General features: G+C 43.4%; 1 protein-coding gene across 1 annotated transcript in view; it reads left to right on the top strand.

The window, feature by feature from the left end:
- The first annotated feature begins 8564 nt into the window (after positions 1-8564).
- The window catches only part of LOC147457511 (phosphatidylinositol 4-phosphate 5-kinase 9-like), a 98566-nt gene continuing 89453 nt past the window's right edge, over positions 8565-17677 (top strand). Inside the window, exons 1-2 of the mRNA XM_086512364.1 lie at positions 8565-9288; positions 9411-11127. Coding sequence (XP_086368490.1) covers positions 9851-11127 — 1277 coding nt within the window. The 5' untranslated portion in view covers positions 8565-9288; positions 9411-9850. The remainder of the gene's footprint in view (positions 9289-9410; positions 11128-17677) is intronic.

Genomic DNA, 17677 nt, shown 5'->3' with positions numbered 1-17677 from the left:
GGGAAGAATTTTGGGCAATGGTTTTCCCCTTTGCATCACTTTTGTCTTTGCTTTCCATGGGTTTGACATTCCGTCGAGCCCCTTATTGGAAATTGATGCACGAAGCAACCATAGTGTGGTGGATTACTTCGGTGATAAATCTAGGCCATTGGGAGTTGATATACTTGGCCATCTCTTTGGGTAATCCCGCACAAAATTGTTGCTTTTGCTCAGTAAATTCTATCTTTTGGAAGACAATGTAAGTCTCAAAACTTGTCTACGTATTTGTGGATAGAATCATGAGAGAGAAGCTTCAAACTGCGCCATTCAGTGAGCACTTTGTCCTTTGCGTCGCTTGCAAGGAATTGCTTCATGTGATGGAAACTTATAGAGTTTTCCATGTCTTTGGGGCTTCGTCATTGCCACAAAGGCTAGCCCACCATTGACGAGCTGATTTTTGGAAGTGCATAGCTACATGGCGTAGCTTGGAGGACTCCGTGAAGCACTTGTCTCCAAAAACCGCATCAAATTGTTGGATGAAGGCCAATACTTTATCGGTAGCACCAAAGGTGCCATCATAGGTGAAAAAAGAGTTACTCTTTCCTCCCTCTTTGAACTTCTTGAGCTTTTGTGACCTTTGCCATGCAGGGTAAGATTTGCAATGTCCTCCCCTCTTGTATTCTCTAGGAGAATAGCCATAGCTTTCATCAAAAGAGGAGGAAGGTGAAGAAGAAGGAGAAGAGGGTGACCTCTTTCTTTCCCTTTTCTTCTTGTGTTTCCTCTCTTCCCGTTCAAAATGATGAGGAGAAGGACTATGGGTTGGCCGTTTCCTCTTGGGAGGAGTTGGCGATCGTTTAGTCCGCCGTCTTCATAGAGACACATCTTCGGAGGAACCTAGGGACTCATTACTTTCTTGTTCTTTGGATTCCTCCTCTTGTATGGGAGAGAATCTTCTTTTGGGGGTCTCATCAAGAGGCCTCTAAGCTCTCTCTCCTCTTGGAGAGGAAAGGAAATCCCATAAGCACGAGTAACTTCAGCTTGCAAAGCGGGGTTGCCCATAGCTTGTTGCAACCTAGTAGCAAGATAATTAACAAACATGGAGGCATCATCATTAGCACCTTCATGTGCAAAATCAAAGTTATCAACGTTCATTCTACTCTCTTGGTTATTGTCATCCATGTTAACAAAATTTTTGTGTTTACTTAGTGTATTCTTTGACAATTCAAAACCTTAGTTGCTACTCCTCTTAGCCTTTGAAAATTAGTACTTAAGCATCTACACCCACAGCTCGCATTGGTTAATTATAGAGAGTAGTGGAGTGGGTCTAGTAGAGTTGCTGAGGGATAGCTCCTTTCGAACTTCTTATGGCTCAATAATGGTAAAGTCGTAGGCAAGTCTAAAAAGAATCCATTATTAAGACCAAATCTCTGGAGAGGTGTGCACCATATCCCACATAGTGGGCTCACAAAATGGATAATAGATCCCAGTCCCACTTACACCTAGTGTAATTAACAAAATCAACCATTAATAGGCTAGTTAAGGACCTCTCTTCTTAAGGAAGAAAAGAGAAACCAAATGCTCTGATATTAATGTAATATGATGGCCTATGAACTTTGAGAGTAGCAAAATTAGGAAATTATATAAAGCACATAACTTGTGAGATTACTTTGTGAGCATAGCGGGTGAACTTAATTGATGGTAGCAACATAAACATGGTACTTAGTTAACTTGACATGAGCAATACTTTTGCAAGAGAGAGAGTTTAGAGAACATGACAACAATTGAGGACAGGATTTATGCGGATCCGGTCCTCCCTTCAATAGGCATTTGTATTATAGTTTCTCCCATCAAGAGAGACTTGATACAATACAGTCTTTGTGTTCCTTATGACCTAGGTGATGCAATGGAGATGGGAAGCTTCATGCATCACGAGCATAACATAAACGTTGTAGAGAGCATTAACTATCCCAGGGCCTCAAACATCTTCAAAGGTGGAGAGAGCTAGTGGGGAATGAGGGTAAGAAAGAGGAAGAATTAATATACTGTAGGAGAAAGAAAAAGTTCCTCACTTATCATCACTCTTCTTGCTAGCATACATAATAGCATAGTAATGAAGATGGAGAAGATGGCAGGCTTAAGCATTGAAGTAGGGCTCTTGGTTGGATTTGCATTCCATAGCCAAGAGTGTTGGTGCAGGATCTCAACTTTTCTTGGAGAAGGAGATGGAGTTTCTCTACTTTCACAAAGTGAGAATGTACTAAAAAAGTGAGTGTGCGAGAAGTGTATACCCCCCAAGCATACCCCTTGCGTTCTTTGGGCGAGCCCCCCTTTTTTCTCAAGCTTCAAGCTTATTGAAACCCTCTCCCCCTAGCCAATCACATGCAACATGCATTTCAAGCACATAGGTAGTCTTTGGACAAGTGTCCTCCTTACCCCTTTGAGAGAGAGAGCCTGAAAATATCTAGATATTTGTTGAATGGAACTAGAAGCTCATTAGACCCCTCTTTAGCCTAGAGAATAGGATTCAAGCACACCATGTGGCTAAGTGTAGGGAGAGTCTGACATGTGTACATGTGCCCCTTGAGAAAGGGGGTGCCCTTTGGGTGAGTGGGAGGTTAATTCAAAGATTCCCCTAACTTTGGGGCTTTCCCCCTCCTTTTTAGGGTTTCTTTTTTACTCAGGCACCTTACCCCCCATGCATGGGAAGCTTCTCAAGCACCTTCCTCATCAAGCATGACAAGCACCTCAAGCACCTTAGTCATCAAGCATGACAAGCGCCTCAAGCACCTTAGTCATCAAGCACAACAAGCACCTCAAGCACCTTAGTCATCAAGCACCTCAAGCTTAGGTCAGGTTCCCACCTCAAGCTCAGCCCTAGCTTGCCTAAGGTCAAAGGGCTTTTTAACACTAACCATTGGAGGTCTTTAATGAAGCTAACCCTAAGGTCTTTTAAGCTCCATTAGCTAGCCTTGCTCTTTGACAAACCATCTCTCATTTGGACCCTTTAACAATTGGCCCCGTGTTGAGATAGATCCGTAAGCACGTGTCTATATTCTAACCCTTGTTCCCGTCTATTATCGCATATTAAATGATTAGTTTAATATGAGAAAATCGTTTGGGTTGGTTAGATATTAGATTTTATGAAAAACTCTCTATTCCTCGCTCTCGAATTCAGAGAATAAAGCTGTTTCTTGATCTCTTTCTCTACCATATTAGGGAGATACAAGGACATCAAAGTGTAGGGGATTTAAGCTAAAGTGCACGATCAAAGAAGTAAAGAGGATTAAAGAGAAATTTTCATGACAAAGGTGCAGAAAGGCTACATAATTGGGTTGATATCTGCTATTAATATCTTAGGATTTGGGAATTGAAGCAAACTAAGGGGTGCTATGTGCTCAAAGGCTTTGGGAAAATAAGGGTCAGATCATCTGGGATCTGCATGATTGCCAGTTTGTGATGCCAGAAACGATCTACGTTCATTGAGGAGTCAAGTACATGCAGCTATGAGGGCTTGGACATATATTTGAAAGACTCCAAGATTATGATTTGATTGGAAGCAATGCAATGGTTCTAGGTTAATGCATTTACCCAGGGTTTTCGATCAGCTAGGTGATTATAAGAGGTCGATTAGACCACATCGTGTACAGTTTGTTCATATTCTAATGATATAATACTCATTTTGGGTTCTTGTTGGCATTCATCTATCTGTGTCTATTGTTTCTCTCTCTTTCACCTCTCACACCCAGAGGCCCCATGCCGAACCCATATCCCCCGACATCGGTCTTACCCTAAGCCTGACATTACTCCCCCCTTGGAGAAATATGCACCATATACACCATCTTGGTACATGAAGAAATAACCTACGGACACTTGTCAAGTCCCTCCCCAAGTTCGTATGCTCATAGCATATTCCAAACATGGGAAGTCTTGTCTTTGCATGATACGTCATAGGAGCCCCACTTTGGATTCTACCATTTATCATAGCTAACAAATATTGTTGCTCATCGACAGATGTCTAGCAAAAGAAAGTTGACCTTGTTGCGCATTTACAGATAATCAACCGTGTTGAATTATACCATGTATTGAAAAGCAAAAAAATACTTGCAAAGTATGTACCTTGTACTTGCTTGTCTTGATTACTATTGTCCTTGACCATATAGATTTGTCTCAATCGAAGAAACCTCTGGAAACTTTGCCTAAGAGCCATCTTTTAGAAAAAATGCCAATCCAGAACACGAAAGTAGAGAAACCCATGTCGATTTCTCAAGCTGTAACAAGTGGTCATCAGCCATGCTGACCACCTTTGCCCTAAACTCGCTCGTGTTAGATATAATAGCAATACCCATTGAATGGTCATGCCATACAGTGGTAAAGCTTCCCCAAATTGATGTGCTCATAGCATACTCCAGACTATGGGTAGGTATTATACCATAAACATGAAAAAGGAAGCCTTGCTTCTGACATTGCCCTTATAGATATGCACATGCCATGCATGATGAAAAGCCTCAAGGGACAATTCCTTAGTGTTGTATTGAATGTAGCGGTTTATATCCACTTAGTGAGCCTTGCTCAATGATCAAAACCTCATCTTGGAGACCAAGTGAACCTTGCTCCAACATAACAAATGACAATTGCATAATTGGAATTAACCAAACAAGGAAAGTGCAAAAAATATGCATACCTCATTTTTGTGAAGATTTGGAGCTTCTGCTTGTCGACAATTGCTTTCAATTGCAGAGGTCTTAGAAGTTCATGATGTCAATTGATGAACCTTAGCTCCCGAATCCTAATGATCGGCACTCTAAATGTCAAATTTTTTGTACTCCTGAGGGCCTTGCCTTCATACTACTATTTGGACACTTTGCCCTCGGCTTTTGACACCTTGCCGCTGCCATATTCTGTAACTTTGTTATAGTGCCTGGTGTAAAGCTTCCATCACTTGTCGATTATCTTTAACTACCCTAGAGCAAGATGTGAAGCATTGTCTGTCATCATTGGCTCCTTTGGGACTCTGTTAGGACTTGACTTTGAATCCATCACTACCGCTTATTATGTGTGACTAGCTCGTAGATGAATTAATCATCGAAATCCATCCTTTGCAGCAGGTTTGGCTCTTCTTGGTAGTTCGACCACAATTCTGAAACATGGCTTGTCATCCTCGTGTGGGCACTGCATGCTCTGTACAATTAATGTGAAGGTGTTGTGATTTGGAGCAGCGAGCCCTTGTACCATCACTGCTAAGCAACATGCCCCTTGGGTGCCCGAAATAAAACATAATAGAATGTGAAAATGTGAAAAATGTTGCCTGTAAAGCCATGGTCAAAACGTGTAGATGCGCCAAAGATGAACATGTCGGAAACACCCGATGGAGGGTTTGCCAGTAGGAGCCACATGCTTGAATAATATTCCCCATGCCCTATGTACATGAAGAGCCTGATCTTGCCTATTTTTGTGTAGCACAAATTCTCCCCCTTTTCGACTAGGAGGTGGTTCTGCGCTGCCCTTCGCTTTGCTGAGTTCTTCCATGGAAGGAACGGTTCCTTCAAGCTTGCGCACATGGAACCTTCAACAAGAGAGAGATAACGTTGAGAGAGGGATCACTGAAAGAGGAAAACCCTTCATGCTTCCTCCCTCTTGAAAGAGCCATAGCCTTCTATGAGAGAGAGAGAGAGAGAGAGAGAGAGAGAGAGAGAGAGAGAGAGAGAGAGAGAGAGAGAGAGAGAGAATACATGCAAAGGCATGCAATGCTTATCGCCCCTTCTCCAAAGCTCCCCCCTCCCTTGAGCTCTGATACTAATGTGAGACTCTAGGGATTGGAGCATGCAACTCTCCACCCGACCATGCCCTATATAGGCCCTGCCTTGCTAATAATAGGGCTCCCTTGACCGCATGGCTCCGTCCTGGCCCGTGGCATGCCCGGTCTTACCCTAGGCCTGAAAAGAATATCTAGTATGTGGATAATGGAAGGCATAAACATATTAATCTATTTTCGAATTTTATTTTTCTACAGCTTTAACCAATTAATTTTTTTTTACCAAGTATGATTTGTAGATTCTTGCTCAACAACTGAGGATAGTTGCTTTCCTAACGGAGTGGTATGTAATGGAAATGATAATTATATGTTTATTGTAGCTAAAAGGTGGCAAAAGCATAAGTGATCTATGGAATATGCAAAAGGGACCAAGTTTATTGATATTGTATTATTATAAAGCTCTCGTGTGTGGATTGTTGATCAATTTGTATTTCGCCAAGGATAATGGAGAGATTATGCAACGCCCTCTCGAGTATCACACCTTCATTTAAAGACTCATTAAAGGTGATTTGTGAATAATGGAATTGCTCGTCCTCCACCCCATAGGATAGATCCTTTAGATCTTTTGGGACTATCCTTGTCCTTTTGAGACCTTAAATCAATAGACCTTATATCCGTATAAACTAGTGGCACTTCGTGACCTTGCACAATATTCCAACGCACTTTACAACAAGTAAATGCCACATCATGTAAGCCCACCGTGGGTATTGTCCCCATCCAATTTGTCCTCAACGGACATTGGATAACATATAAAAAACATCATTGTGGTTAGCCATGGTTGGTGATTGCGCCCGATGCAAAAGTTACATATATCGAAGAAAAATTGTACAAAATTAAAGTGTGCTATGTAGCACAACCCACACAAGACCTGAAGGTGCTTGTACTAAAAATAAATTCACTATAGAAAAATGCACAAAAGGATGAAACAACTTATATGGTGCGGCTTGTTGTGGCAATGAAGGTTGAAGTGAGTCCCTGTGAAAGTTTTGACAGCACCTAGGTCTAGAAGTTGTCTTCAAGGACACGCACACTTCATTGCCCTGAAATATCACCTTGATCTATGAAAGTGAGCCAAGATGGTGTTGGAAAATGCCAATTGCTGGATTTAGGGTCACACAAAGGCTAGAGGAGAGGAAGGAGAAGCTCAAGGACACGTAACACAAAAAGCAGTATTACTTACCTTGCCTATTAAAAAAGAAGTAATATACAAAATTTGAAGAAAAGAACCTCTTAGTGGGGGAAAAAGTGGCTCCAAGGTCCTAAGTGTGTTCACACACATACACTACAATAACATGATCACATGATGGTGACACAACACCTTACATTGCCATGATTGACATTCGAAGCAAGGATTACCATGATAGCAATGACATCACCCTCAAAAGAGCCCTCCTTGGTTGACTGCACCTTACCTTCTCTTGGAACCCCATCGAGTGCTGGATTAACTTGAACCCAACCCAAATTCTCTTGACCAGTGAGGAATTGCCTCTTGGAAGGCTGCAAAAGGTAGGGACCATGGAGTTTGAGCTCTACCATGTCCAATGGATATTTTACACGCTTGTGCTAGCTTCAAGCTTACTTCACGCTTGCGCTAGCCACATGAACTATGCCACTTTGAGCTTACTTCTAGTAGTGTGATTGAGCTCGACAACTCGAAATACACTCCTTATGTGCTGTCATCATGGGAACCACCTTAAACATCTTTTGATCCTACCTTGCAAGAGCTCACTATGTGGAGAAGTGAGAATCCTAAAATGCGAACATGTCTCGGTTGTGCTTTGTGCTAGTAGGGCTACTGGAAGAGAGAATCTGCCATATTCGGTAGATTTGCTGCCACTAATCCCTTCATTTTTTGAAGAGATTACGCTATTATTCAAGAGGGGAAGAGCATAGCGTCCTTTTCTCCAGTCCTTTCCAATGGAAGCCCATTACCTTTTCAACCATATTCTTGCAATGCTACCTTTGCAAATGGGATGCGACCCGATGTCTCCTTCCCTCGTCACTAATTGACGCCTCCCTAGGGAGGTGGGATCAGTGACCCACATTAGGCATCGCGAGGCGGGTGCAATGCGATCTCGATGTGAACTAGATGTGAACTTGGCCGCGATCGTGATCTATAAACTTACCACACACATACCTTTCAACAGACGCGCGATAGCTTAGCAGTTTGAGTCACTTCCTAGGAGGAGAGGGTAGCGGGTTCAAGCCTCGGAACCAAAAAAGTGGGAATCTTTTGCATTCCCTAGGCAATCCAACGGTCACAATCAATCGGTGATTGTGAGTTATTGATCCCACCTCCCAAAAGGAGGTGTCAATTAGTGACGAGTGCCTCCTTCCCCCCGTTAATCCTGCTAGCCTTGCCTCGTTATTAAAGCGCACAGGGTGGACTCGAGGGATCAACGGCCCAAGTGCAATCGACCGTTGATCTGGGCTGGCTGAGATAAAAAATTTAGGCGCCCTTCGTCGCGCTCTGTGCTCGAGCCCATGACCTTCTCCCATAGACGCCCATGTCATATCCAGCCCGCCTGTCACGCATCCGTGCCAGGGTTACGAGCCCTGCACATGTTAAATCTTGCCCCCTCTGGTCACGTGGATCCAACGGCCTAAAGCCCCTCCACCTTGCGCCGAGAGGGTTTCCCGCCGTAGATCCCTCGAGTGACACCCCGTGTCACTTATAAATGAGGCTAGCCTTGGGCGCGACCCGGCTCTTAGCGAGTAGTTCAGCTTTCTGAGGATGCCTGTTCCGACCAAATCCCCAATTGGCAGAGCGACTGAAAATGTGCAACATGTTTGCCTGCCAGCGATTGCTCCGGGGAGAGTTGAGAGTCGAGACGGTGCTGCTGATGCAATCTCTCTCTCTCTCTCTCTCTCTCTCTCTTTGTCGCTGTGCGTTTCACTGTGTAGTTTTGCTCTAGCCGTCGCCCCCTCTTGCAAAGTGTGTGTATAGAAGCTTTGCTCCACAGTCCTTAGTCCCTTCTGTCTTCCTCTCTCCATCCACTCCTCCACCTCTTTCTCCCTTCTGTCTTTCACATCACCAGCAAACTCAGCTTGCCCAAGTACAGTTTGGCCGGCTTGTCTACATAGACGGCTTTTGGAACTCTCTCTGCTTTTCGTGATGCAGCTAATCACTGCCCATTACCTTTTTTGATATCCCCATTGCGTTTTTGCTACGACCCACTACGAGTTATCTCCACCTGCCTTTTGCCCCCCCCACGCACCTCGGGGCGAGAAAACTACAGAGAGAGAGAGAGAGAGAGAGAGAGAGAGAGGGAGAGAGAGGGAAGAAGAAGAAGAAATTTCAATTTCTCACCCTTAATACGAAGAGCAGGGACCGCGTTCCAGCTCTAAGCCGTCTGGTCCTCTTCATTTGATTAACGGAAGATCTTAGAAACCGTTCAACGGACTCCTGTCTTTTGCAAGGTTTTTGACCATTTAATTGTATCTAAAGGCTTCAGATCTGAAGTGCTCAACATTCCTTCAATTCATCACTGCAAAAGGTCAGCTTACCACCTTGCTACATGCTTTGTGTTTAAGTTATGGTGTTTATATACCAAGGGCAGCTGGAGTTGGTCCTTCCCACTATCATTACTTTGAAACTGTTTGTGTTGTTGCCTTGCAGGGTGCCTACCTGTGCTCAAATGTCAGCAACTAGATACAATAGTTTTGTATCAATTTGATGGATACAAGCATGAATAAACCACCCTGTGCAGAATCAAGAAGGCCCTTTTATTCTAATAAGTCTCCATGCAAGCTCATGATTAGTCTATCAATCTCACAGACATTTGCAAATAGTTATGTTCTCTTTTAAATTACTCAAACACAGACAGAGGCGTGGATGCGGACACATGCACATATACATGTCTGCTTAGACAAGTTGCAAGCCTACATTGCTAGAAGCAATGGCTCGGTTGAATGTGTTCGCTTCTTAGCGACAGCTGAGCTCCTTTTTGGCCCTTAATATTGAATCAGGAACATACTGCTCCGGTCTATCTTGGTTACCTACATTAGTTTCTGGGGTTCTTAAAGGCAGTCAAAACGGCGTTCACTAGAGCACTCTGCATGTCTAGCACTGTGCCACATACTGGTCACGATAAGGACAAATTGCTTGTATCTATCCAAGGAAGACATGACCAAGTATATCCCTCAGAAGAACCACCTCTTACCTCTTCTCCAGTGTCTCATCCTGTGCCTTCTGATGTGGGCCATACGGATAATCATTCCAATCCTGGTCCTTTGAGAGAGATCGTTTCACCAAATGGGGAAACAAATATGGAGAGCTGGAGACAGAGAGGGCAGGATGGTCATTGGAGCTATGGCTGGGCAAATGGTGTACAGTTTGAAGGTGAAATCGACAAGGGGTTGGAGTCAGGGAAAGGGAAGTTCACATGGCCTTCTGGGGCTACTTATGAGGGAAGCTTTCAAAATGGATGTCTGCATGGATTGGGGACGTACACGGCAGCTGATGGCTCTTCCTATACTGGAAACTGGATAATGAATGTAAAACACGGTTTTGGAGAACAGCATTATGGTAATTGTGATAGCTATAAGGGCACTTGGTCGCAAGGAAATCGAGATGGCTATGGGACTTATACTTGGGCCAATGGAAACATATACACAGGAGATTGGAAAACTGGTGCTATGTCTGGTAAAGGGAAGCTTACATGGAGCAACGGGGACTCTTTTGAGGGACATTGGGCTGATGGAAAGGAGCATGGCCATGGTATATACACGTGGGTAGACACTGGTTGTTATGTTGGCACATGGAGTAAGGGCCTTAAGGATGGAAAAGGAACATTCTATCCACCAGGGACAAAACTTCCACTTCACATAACACTTTTGCGTGGTTCATCAATGAACAGCGATGGAAGTGAAGCTCCTGGAAGTCGCAGGCATTCTTTTGCAGTCTGGCGCACATCATCAGTTGATCCCATGAAAGTCACCTCGCGACCAAGCCAGTTAGCTGCTCCATCTGGGTCAAACACTAGCTTTTTGAGAAAAGCCGAGTCATTACCAACCAAGGCTGTAGCTCTTGATAGGAAACGTAGCTTGGAGGTTACCTTTGAGAAGTATCTTGGTCTGGATATTTCGTTTTTAACAGGGGAAACTATTCTCGAAGATAGTGAATCGAGCTTTGAAAAATCTGTTGTTTTGCCAATTGTTGAGAGGGAGTATGCACAAGGGGTTCTTATTAATGAGATAGTGAAAGAGTCTCTACTATCTAAAGGTGCTCAACGCCGACACAAACAACAGCACAAAGAGATAAAAAGAGCTGGAGAAACAATCATAAAAGGACATAGGAGCTATGATCTCATGCTCGATCTGCAGCTTGGTATCAGGTTGGTAATCCATAACTTTATTTTTGTAGTTTGCATGTTTGCATACGTGGGCTTGCTTGTGTGCTGAGAGAGAGAGAGAGAGAGAGAGAGAGAGAGAGAGAGAGAGGGGGGGGGGGGGGGGGGGGATGTCCCTTTGCACCTTACCTGTTTCTGTTTTCTTGTGGAAGCCATGTCACTTTTCTTGAGAGGGAGGACTCCTCAATTGCGTGTTCTTGCTATGCCTTTGGATGGCTCACTAGATTTGTTGGATTTGGAGTATGCAGATGACACTTAACTTTTTGCACAGGATAACACTCACACTTTGGATACTTGACGGGATACTCTCACTACCTTTTGCTTGGACTTGGTGTTCTCATCAATTGGCACAAGTCTTTTGGTTTTTTGGTAGGTGTCGATGAGGAATGTCACTAAGGTGTACATGACAATTTCACTTGATTGGCGAGAGGACAGACTTGCAAATATTTGGGTTGTCATGTTGGCATTGATGTGTCATATGAGCAGTAGTTTGAGCCAGTTTTAGAGTTTCTCAGGAGTAAGCTTTGCCATTGGTCTTCCTTGCATTTGTCTTTGTCTTTGTTTGGCGTTGCCCTTGTGATAAATCAGGTTTTTCTCGCGATAGCTTGGTTTACTATATTCTTTATCACTCTTCACTCCGGAGTCATAACACGGATGTGCCACTTAGTGCACAACTTTTTGTGTAGTGGGTCATATGGGTCTACAGACACAGCCGCAAGTTCATTGGAATTTGGCACACCCTGATCTTGCCTAGAGAGGAGGAGTATTGATCTAGAGATGTAGTGTAGTGCATTGCTTGCCAAACTCATAGTCAGTGGTTTGTTTCTTGGGGTTGAGCCTTGAAAGTAGTTTTATACCGCTCAGGAGGTAGCTCTCCAGGCAAACCCTCAGAGAAACAATTGCCTTGAGCTTGCAAAACGTCTTGTCGTTCTTTCTGTAAGTCCGACATATTTGACGTTTTATTGTCATTTAGTTCATTCAAGTAGATCGAGTGAACAAAAAGACTTGATTTTGTTAATTTTGAAATGGTCGAAACCGATACAAGTAGGACAGACTCACGCTTTAATTTTACATCAAGAATAATCACTCTGCCCTTCTCATTCTTCAACGTGGCCTTCTTGCCTTGTAGTTGACCACGATGCCTTTCTTGTGGTACTAAGGGATTCCCAAAAAGATGTCACACCCCTCTAGTGGTATGGCATAAAAGTCCCCATGCCATACATACCCTGACAATGCAACTGAAGTTTACCTATGACAAGTGTGATGGCAAATATTCCATTCTTTTGACTTTTGATATAGGTAATGAGGAAATCTTTACGACCTTCTCGCTAGCACTGCCTCCATCGGTCGTCCCATTTCCTTTGGTGTGATTCCAAGTTGAGCTGCAAATTCAATCGAAGTTGGCCTTGACTCCTCCATCGAAGAAGATAAGGACTTCTTGATCACGCACTTTGCCCCACGCGTTGCAGAGCTCTGTACTCTTGTCAATTTGTTCTCGATCAGTCCCCATAAAGTCTAGAACCATTCTTGCCTATTCTTGCCTTTGTCTTTCCTTTCTTTGCTCGCTCCTCTGTCGCTTTGGAACTTTTTGGCTTGTTCTTGGCGTGATCATTGGACGCTTGGTAGGACACTTGGCAAGAACATACTCTTGTTCCCCGCATCCGTAACTTTTGCCCTCTTTGTTATACTTAGCTCACTGCTCGGCTGACAACCTAGGGCCGGTTGATTTCTTTTGTTGTTGCTTCCCCTTCTTGTTACCATTTGATTGGTTTGGTCACCGTTGAGCAAACACTGGCCTGTCCGTTGGGTACGTCAGTGTGCCGACGTGCATACCAAATCCCTGCTTGGCATGACCCGTAAGTCACAACGGAGTTCGTCTTCTTTTGCAAACAATTTCGCCGTATCTCCTTGGGCAAACCGCAACAAAACCGCTCAACTTGTTGCTTGAAGGTAATTTTCTTGAAGGAAGAGGCTGGTAGAAAAGTCTCCTAGAACCTTTGGCAATAATCGTCCAGGGTGTCTTCTTTGGTCATCCTAAGATGATTCCAGGCTGTGATAACATCCTCTTCATATTCTTCGGTGAGCCATGCGGAGGAGAAAACACACTTGAATTTTATCCTTATTGTGGGTGCTTCCTTTTGCAAAAGTAGGATCGACCACCAAGTTTGAGCATTTGCTTTCAGATAGGAAGATGCTTGTTGTACTTAAGAGTGTTCGGAAAATTGTTCTCTTGAGAAAACAATATCGAATTGTTGTATGAAAGCAAGAGATTTTATACTTTAATAAGGACAAATGAAGCGGGTCATGCACCTCCTCAATGACTCTTCAACGTTCAATCATAGCATACATAAACTGTTTTGACCGCGTATAGAGCTAGGAGAGAGCAAGAGGAGGCGCTCACAATGTACAAGAACTTGGACTTGATTACAAGATCTAATACTTTATTAAGAGAGCTAGATACAAGACTTGGATTACATGACTTGAGTACAAGACAAGGCTTGATTGCAAGGACAAGACTTGAACATAAGAACTAGAAGAGGGATTTCATCATAGGAGCCTCACAACTGGTGTTGGCAAGATTGAGGGGCTTGTGGCCCAAGACCCCTATTTATACTAGTGCTTGAGGAGGTTAAAACTTTCTAGGTTCTTCTTGAGGAGGTTAAAATCTTCTAGAACCTTCTTGATCCTTCTAGAACCTTCTGGATCCTTCTTCAACTTTCTAGAGATTTCCAAAAACTTCTAGATTCTTTCGGAATCTTCTCTAAGCTTCTAGAAACTTCTTGACCCTTTTAGTTCTTCTAGAACCTTCTAGATCATCCTTCAACTTTCTATAGCTTTCCAGAAACTTTTAGATTCTTCTCCAAGCTTCTAGAAACTTCTAGAATCTCCTTGATACTTTTAGAACCTTCTAGAATCTTCTAGATTCTTCTAGAGCCTTCTAGTGATGATGTAGGCGATGACACGGGCGATGATGCAGGCAGCGACTGACTCTCAAGCATCCATGACATTACTCCCTCCTCTAGACGAGTTTCACGAGGAGCGATGGTGTTCCTTGACTGGGGCTTCCATGGATGCTATTGATGGAACTCTTGGACTTTGAGAGATGCATGCTAAAGATTGTGATGCATCATGCATGCTGAAGATTGTGTGCTGGTTCCCAAGTTCGTTCACTAACATCATAGCCTTTCTAATGCACCAAGTATTGTAACCTGCCACCCGAAACTTGAGAATCTAGGACTTTCTCGACCTCATATTCGTCATGTCCTTGAATCTCAACCGAAGGAGGTGGTTTTAGGGCTCTTCCTGGGATCTTAGATGTGTGACAAGGTTCTAGGACTGAGACACGAAAGACCGGATGGATTTTCATGGATGAGGGCAACTGGAGTCGATAGGTGACTGGATTGACTTGACTGATAATTTTAAACGGGCCAAGCGTTCGATAATCGATCTTTTGATAGGGACGAGATGAACGCAGATCACGTCGGAGGTGTTGAGCGCGCGGCGGTATGTGCAAGTGATAGAGCACGCGAAGATGTGCAGGCCTTGAGGCTTGAAGCGGAAGCACTGTGCTGCAGAAGGGAAGCGCTAACAGAACGAAGAGGGAGAGAGAGAGGGCTCACGTTTTTGGGGAAAACTCAATAAGTGAGCTTTGGGTTTTCCCACTTTTATTATAAGTGACCTTTAAAAAATGTGTCCAGGTTCAATATGATATTGAACCTGGACAAAGTATAAAAATGTACAAAAAGGGGTTATTTAGGCCTTTAACCCAACAACCTCCCACTTAAAGGCATAAATGACGCCTTTAAGTTAACCAACTCCCACCAGCTGTATGCAATGCTCATGTTGAGCCTTAGCAAGACTCTTGGTGAGAACATCTGCAGGGTTATCCTGTGTGTGAATCTTAGTCAAGGTGACTAGACCATCCTCCAATACCTGTCGTATGAAGTGGTATCGCACATCAATGTGCTTTGTCCGTGCATGAAACATGGCATTCTTGGCCAAATAGACAGCACTTTGGCTATCACATCCCAAGACAGGAGTACTAGCAGGCATACCAAGCTCTTTGACAAGTCTGCCCAACCATATGGCCTCTTTAGAAGCCTCAGTGGCTGAAATATATTCAGCCTCAATAGTACTCAATGCCACAATTTTCTGCAGTCGTGAACACCAAGAGACAGCACCACCAGCAATAGTAAACACATAGCCAGTAGTGGACTTCCTGGTATCCAAGTCACCTGCCATATCTGCATCACAATAGCCCTGCAACTTCAGGTCACTTTTGCCATAGCATATACACCTAGATTGTGTACCTGACAAGTATCTCAGAATGCATTTCACAGCTTCCCAATGTGCTTTGCCGGGATTGGACATGTATCTACTAACAACTCCTACCGCATGGGCAATGTCAGGACGAGTGGCAACCATAGCATACATAAGAGAACCACAAGCTGATGCATAAGGGATTCCCTTCATAGCATTCACTGCCACGGCATCCTTTGGGCAATCGGCTTTGCTAAGTTTTGTGTATGGAGGTAAAGGTACTCCAAGTGACTTAGCTTCAGCCATGTTAAACCTATCGAGTACTTTAGCAATGTACTTTTCTTGAGATAAGAAGAGCAATTTCAGCTTTCTATCTCTCTTGATTCTCATGCCCAAGATGTGCTCAACATCACCTAAATCGTTCATTGCAAAAGCTGAATGCAGCTGACGTTTAAGAGCATCAATGGTAGACTTATGCTTCCCAGCAATCAACATATCATCTACATATAGCACAAGGATTATAGGACTTCCATCATTATCCTTCTTTGTATACAAACAATGGTCTGAATGGCTGCGTTTAAAGCCTTGAGACAGCATAAAAGTATCAAACTTTTTGTACCACTGACGTGATGACTGCCTCAAACCATACAGTGCCCTTCTTAGTTTGCATACAAGTTACTTTCTATCAGGAACTACAAAACCCTCAGGTTGCTTCATGTAGATATCTTCATCAATGTCACCATGAAGAAAAGCTGTTTTTACATCCATTTGATTCAATTCTAAGTCAAGCACTGCAACGAGAGCAAAAAGGACACGCAATGTCGTAAGCCTTACAATAGGAGAAAAGATCTTTGAAAGTCAATCCCCTCTTTCTGTGCATACCCTTTGGCAACTAACCTTGCTTTATACTTGGGCTTTCCATCAACACATTTGACTTTGTAAACCCATTTGTTAGGAAGAGCCTTTCTTCCTTTAGGCAATGGCAAAAGATCCCAAGTATTGTTTGCATGCAAGGATTTCATTTCCTCTTGCATTGCAAGCTCCCACTTACTGCTTGACTCACATGTCTTTGCCTCTTTATACGTAAGAGGCTCTCCCTCATCTGTCAACATAACATGATGCAAAGAGGGGTCAAAGCGCTGTATCAACCTTCTGACACGAGTAGACCTGCGTACCCAATGATCTACATTCTCAGGCACAGGTTCTACATCAGGAGGCAACTCATTTTCAGCATGCTCATGCTGCTGAAAATCATTTTCAGCCATGACAGGTGGCTGTCCATCCTCATTTGGAGCATCTAAATCATGTCCTACCTCTTCTGGCTCAAGGTTAACCGGCTGATTATCAATTTCAGCTTGCGGTAATGCATCCTGAGGCTCTTTTTCAACATCAATAGGTGGCAAGAGAGGCTGAAATTTGACCGATTTCTTGTCAATTTCATAAGATGTAGCATTTTTCAGCAATTTAGCCTCATCGAACACTACATCTCGGCTGCGTACAACCCTCTTAAACTGAGGCAACCATATCCTGTAGCCCATTTCACCCTCTTCCCCATAACCTAGGAAGAGTCCTTGGATGGACTTGGCATCTAGCTTTGTCCTCAAGTCATTACGAACATGGACAAAAGCCTCGCAGCCAAAAACTCTCAAATGATCATAAGAGGCAGGTTTGCCAGACCAAACCTCCTCTGAAATGTCATTTTTCAGTGTACTGTTAGGAGAGCGATTGCATACATGAACTGCAGTTTTCAAAGCCTCTCCCCAAAACCCATGAGGGAGATTAGCCATGGACAACATGCAACGCACTCTCTCACATAAAGTACGGTTATACCTCTCAGCCACACCATTAGAAGATGGATTATAAGGGGCTGTCAACTCCCTTTTAATCCCATATCCTTCGCAATAACGCTGAAATTCAGCAGACGTGTACTCCCCCCCATTGTCAGATCTCAGACATTTAAGCTTACTACCCTTTTGCGTGGTCACAAAAGCATGAAACCTGTTAAATGCATTAAATGTCTCACTCTTATTCTTTAACAAATATGCCCAACCTTTCCTAGTGCAATCATCAATGAATGTAACAAAGTATAATGCACCACCAAAAGACTTAACAGGCATTGAACATACATCAGAGTGAATTAAATCAAGAGCATTAGCTTTGCGTGAGACACCAGAATAATAAGAAGACTTCTTTTGTTTACCATACAAAAAGTCATTACAAAAATCTAACTTGGTGCCCTTTACATCAACCCTCTTCAAAGAGGAGAGCACATCAA

Source organism: Adiantum capillus-veneris, chromosome 5, assembly GCF_014529385.1.
Source record: "Adiantum capillus-veneris isolate H3 chromosome 5, ASM1452938v2, whole genome shotgun sequence".
Lineage (NCBI taxonomy): Eukaryota > Viridiplantae > Streptophyta > Polypodiopsida > Polypodiales > Pteridaceae > Adiantum > Adiantum capillus-veneris.
This window is presented reverse-complemented; position numbering and strand designations above follow the sequence as displayed.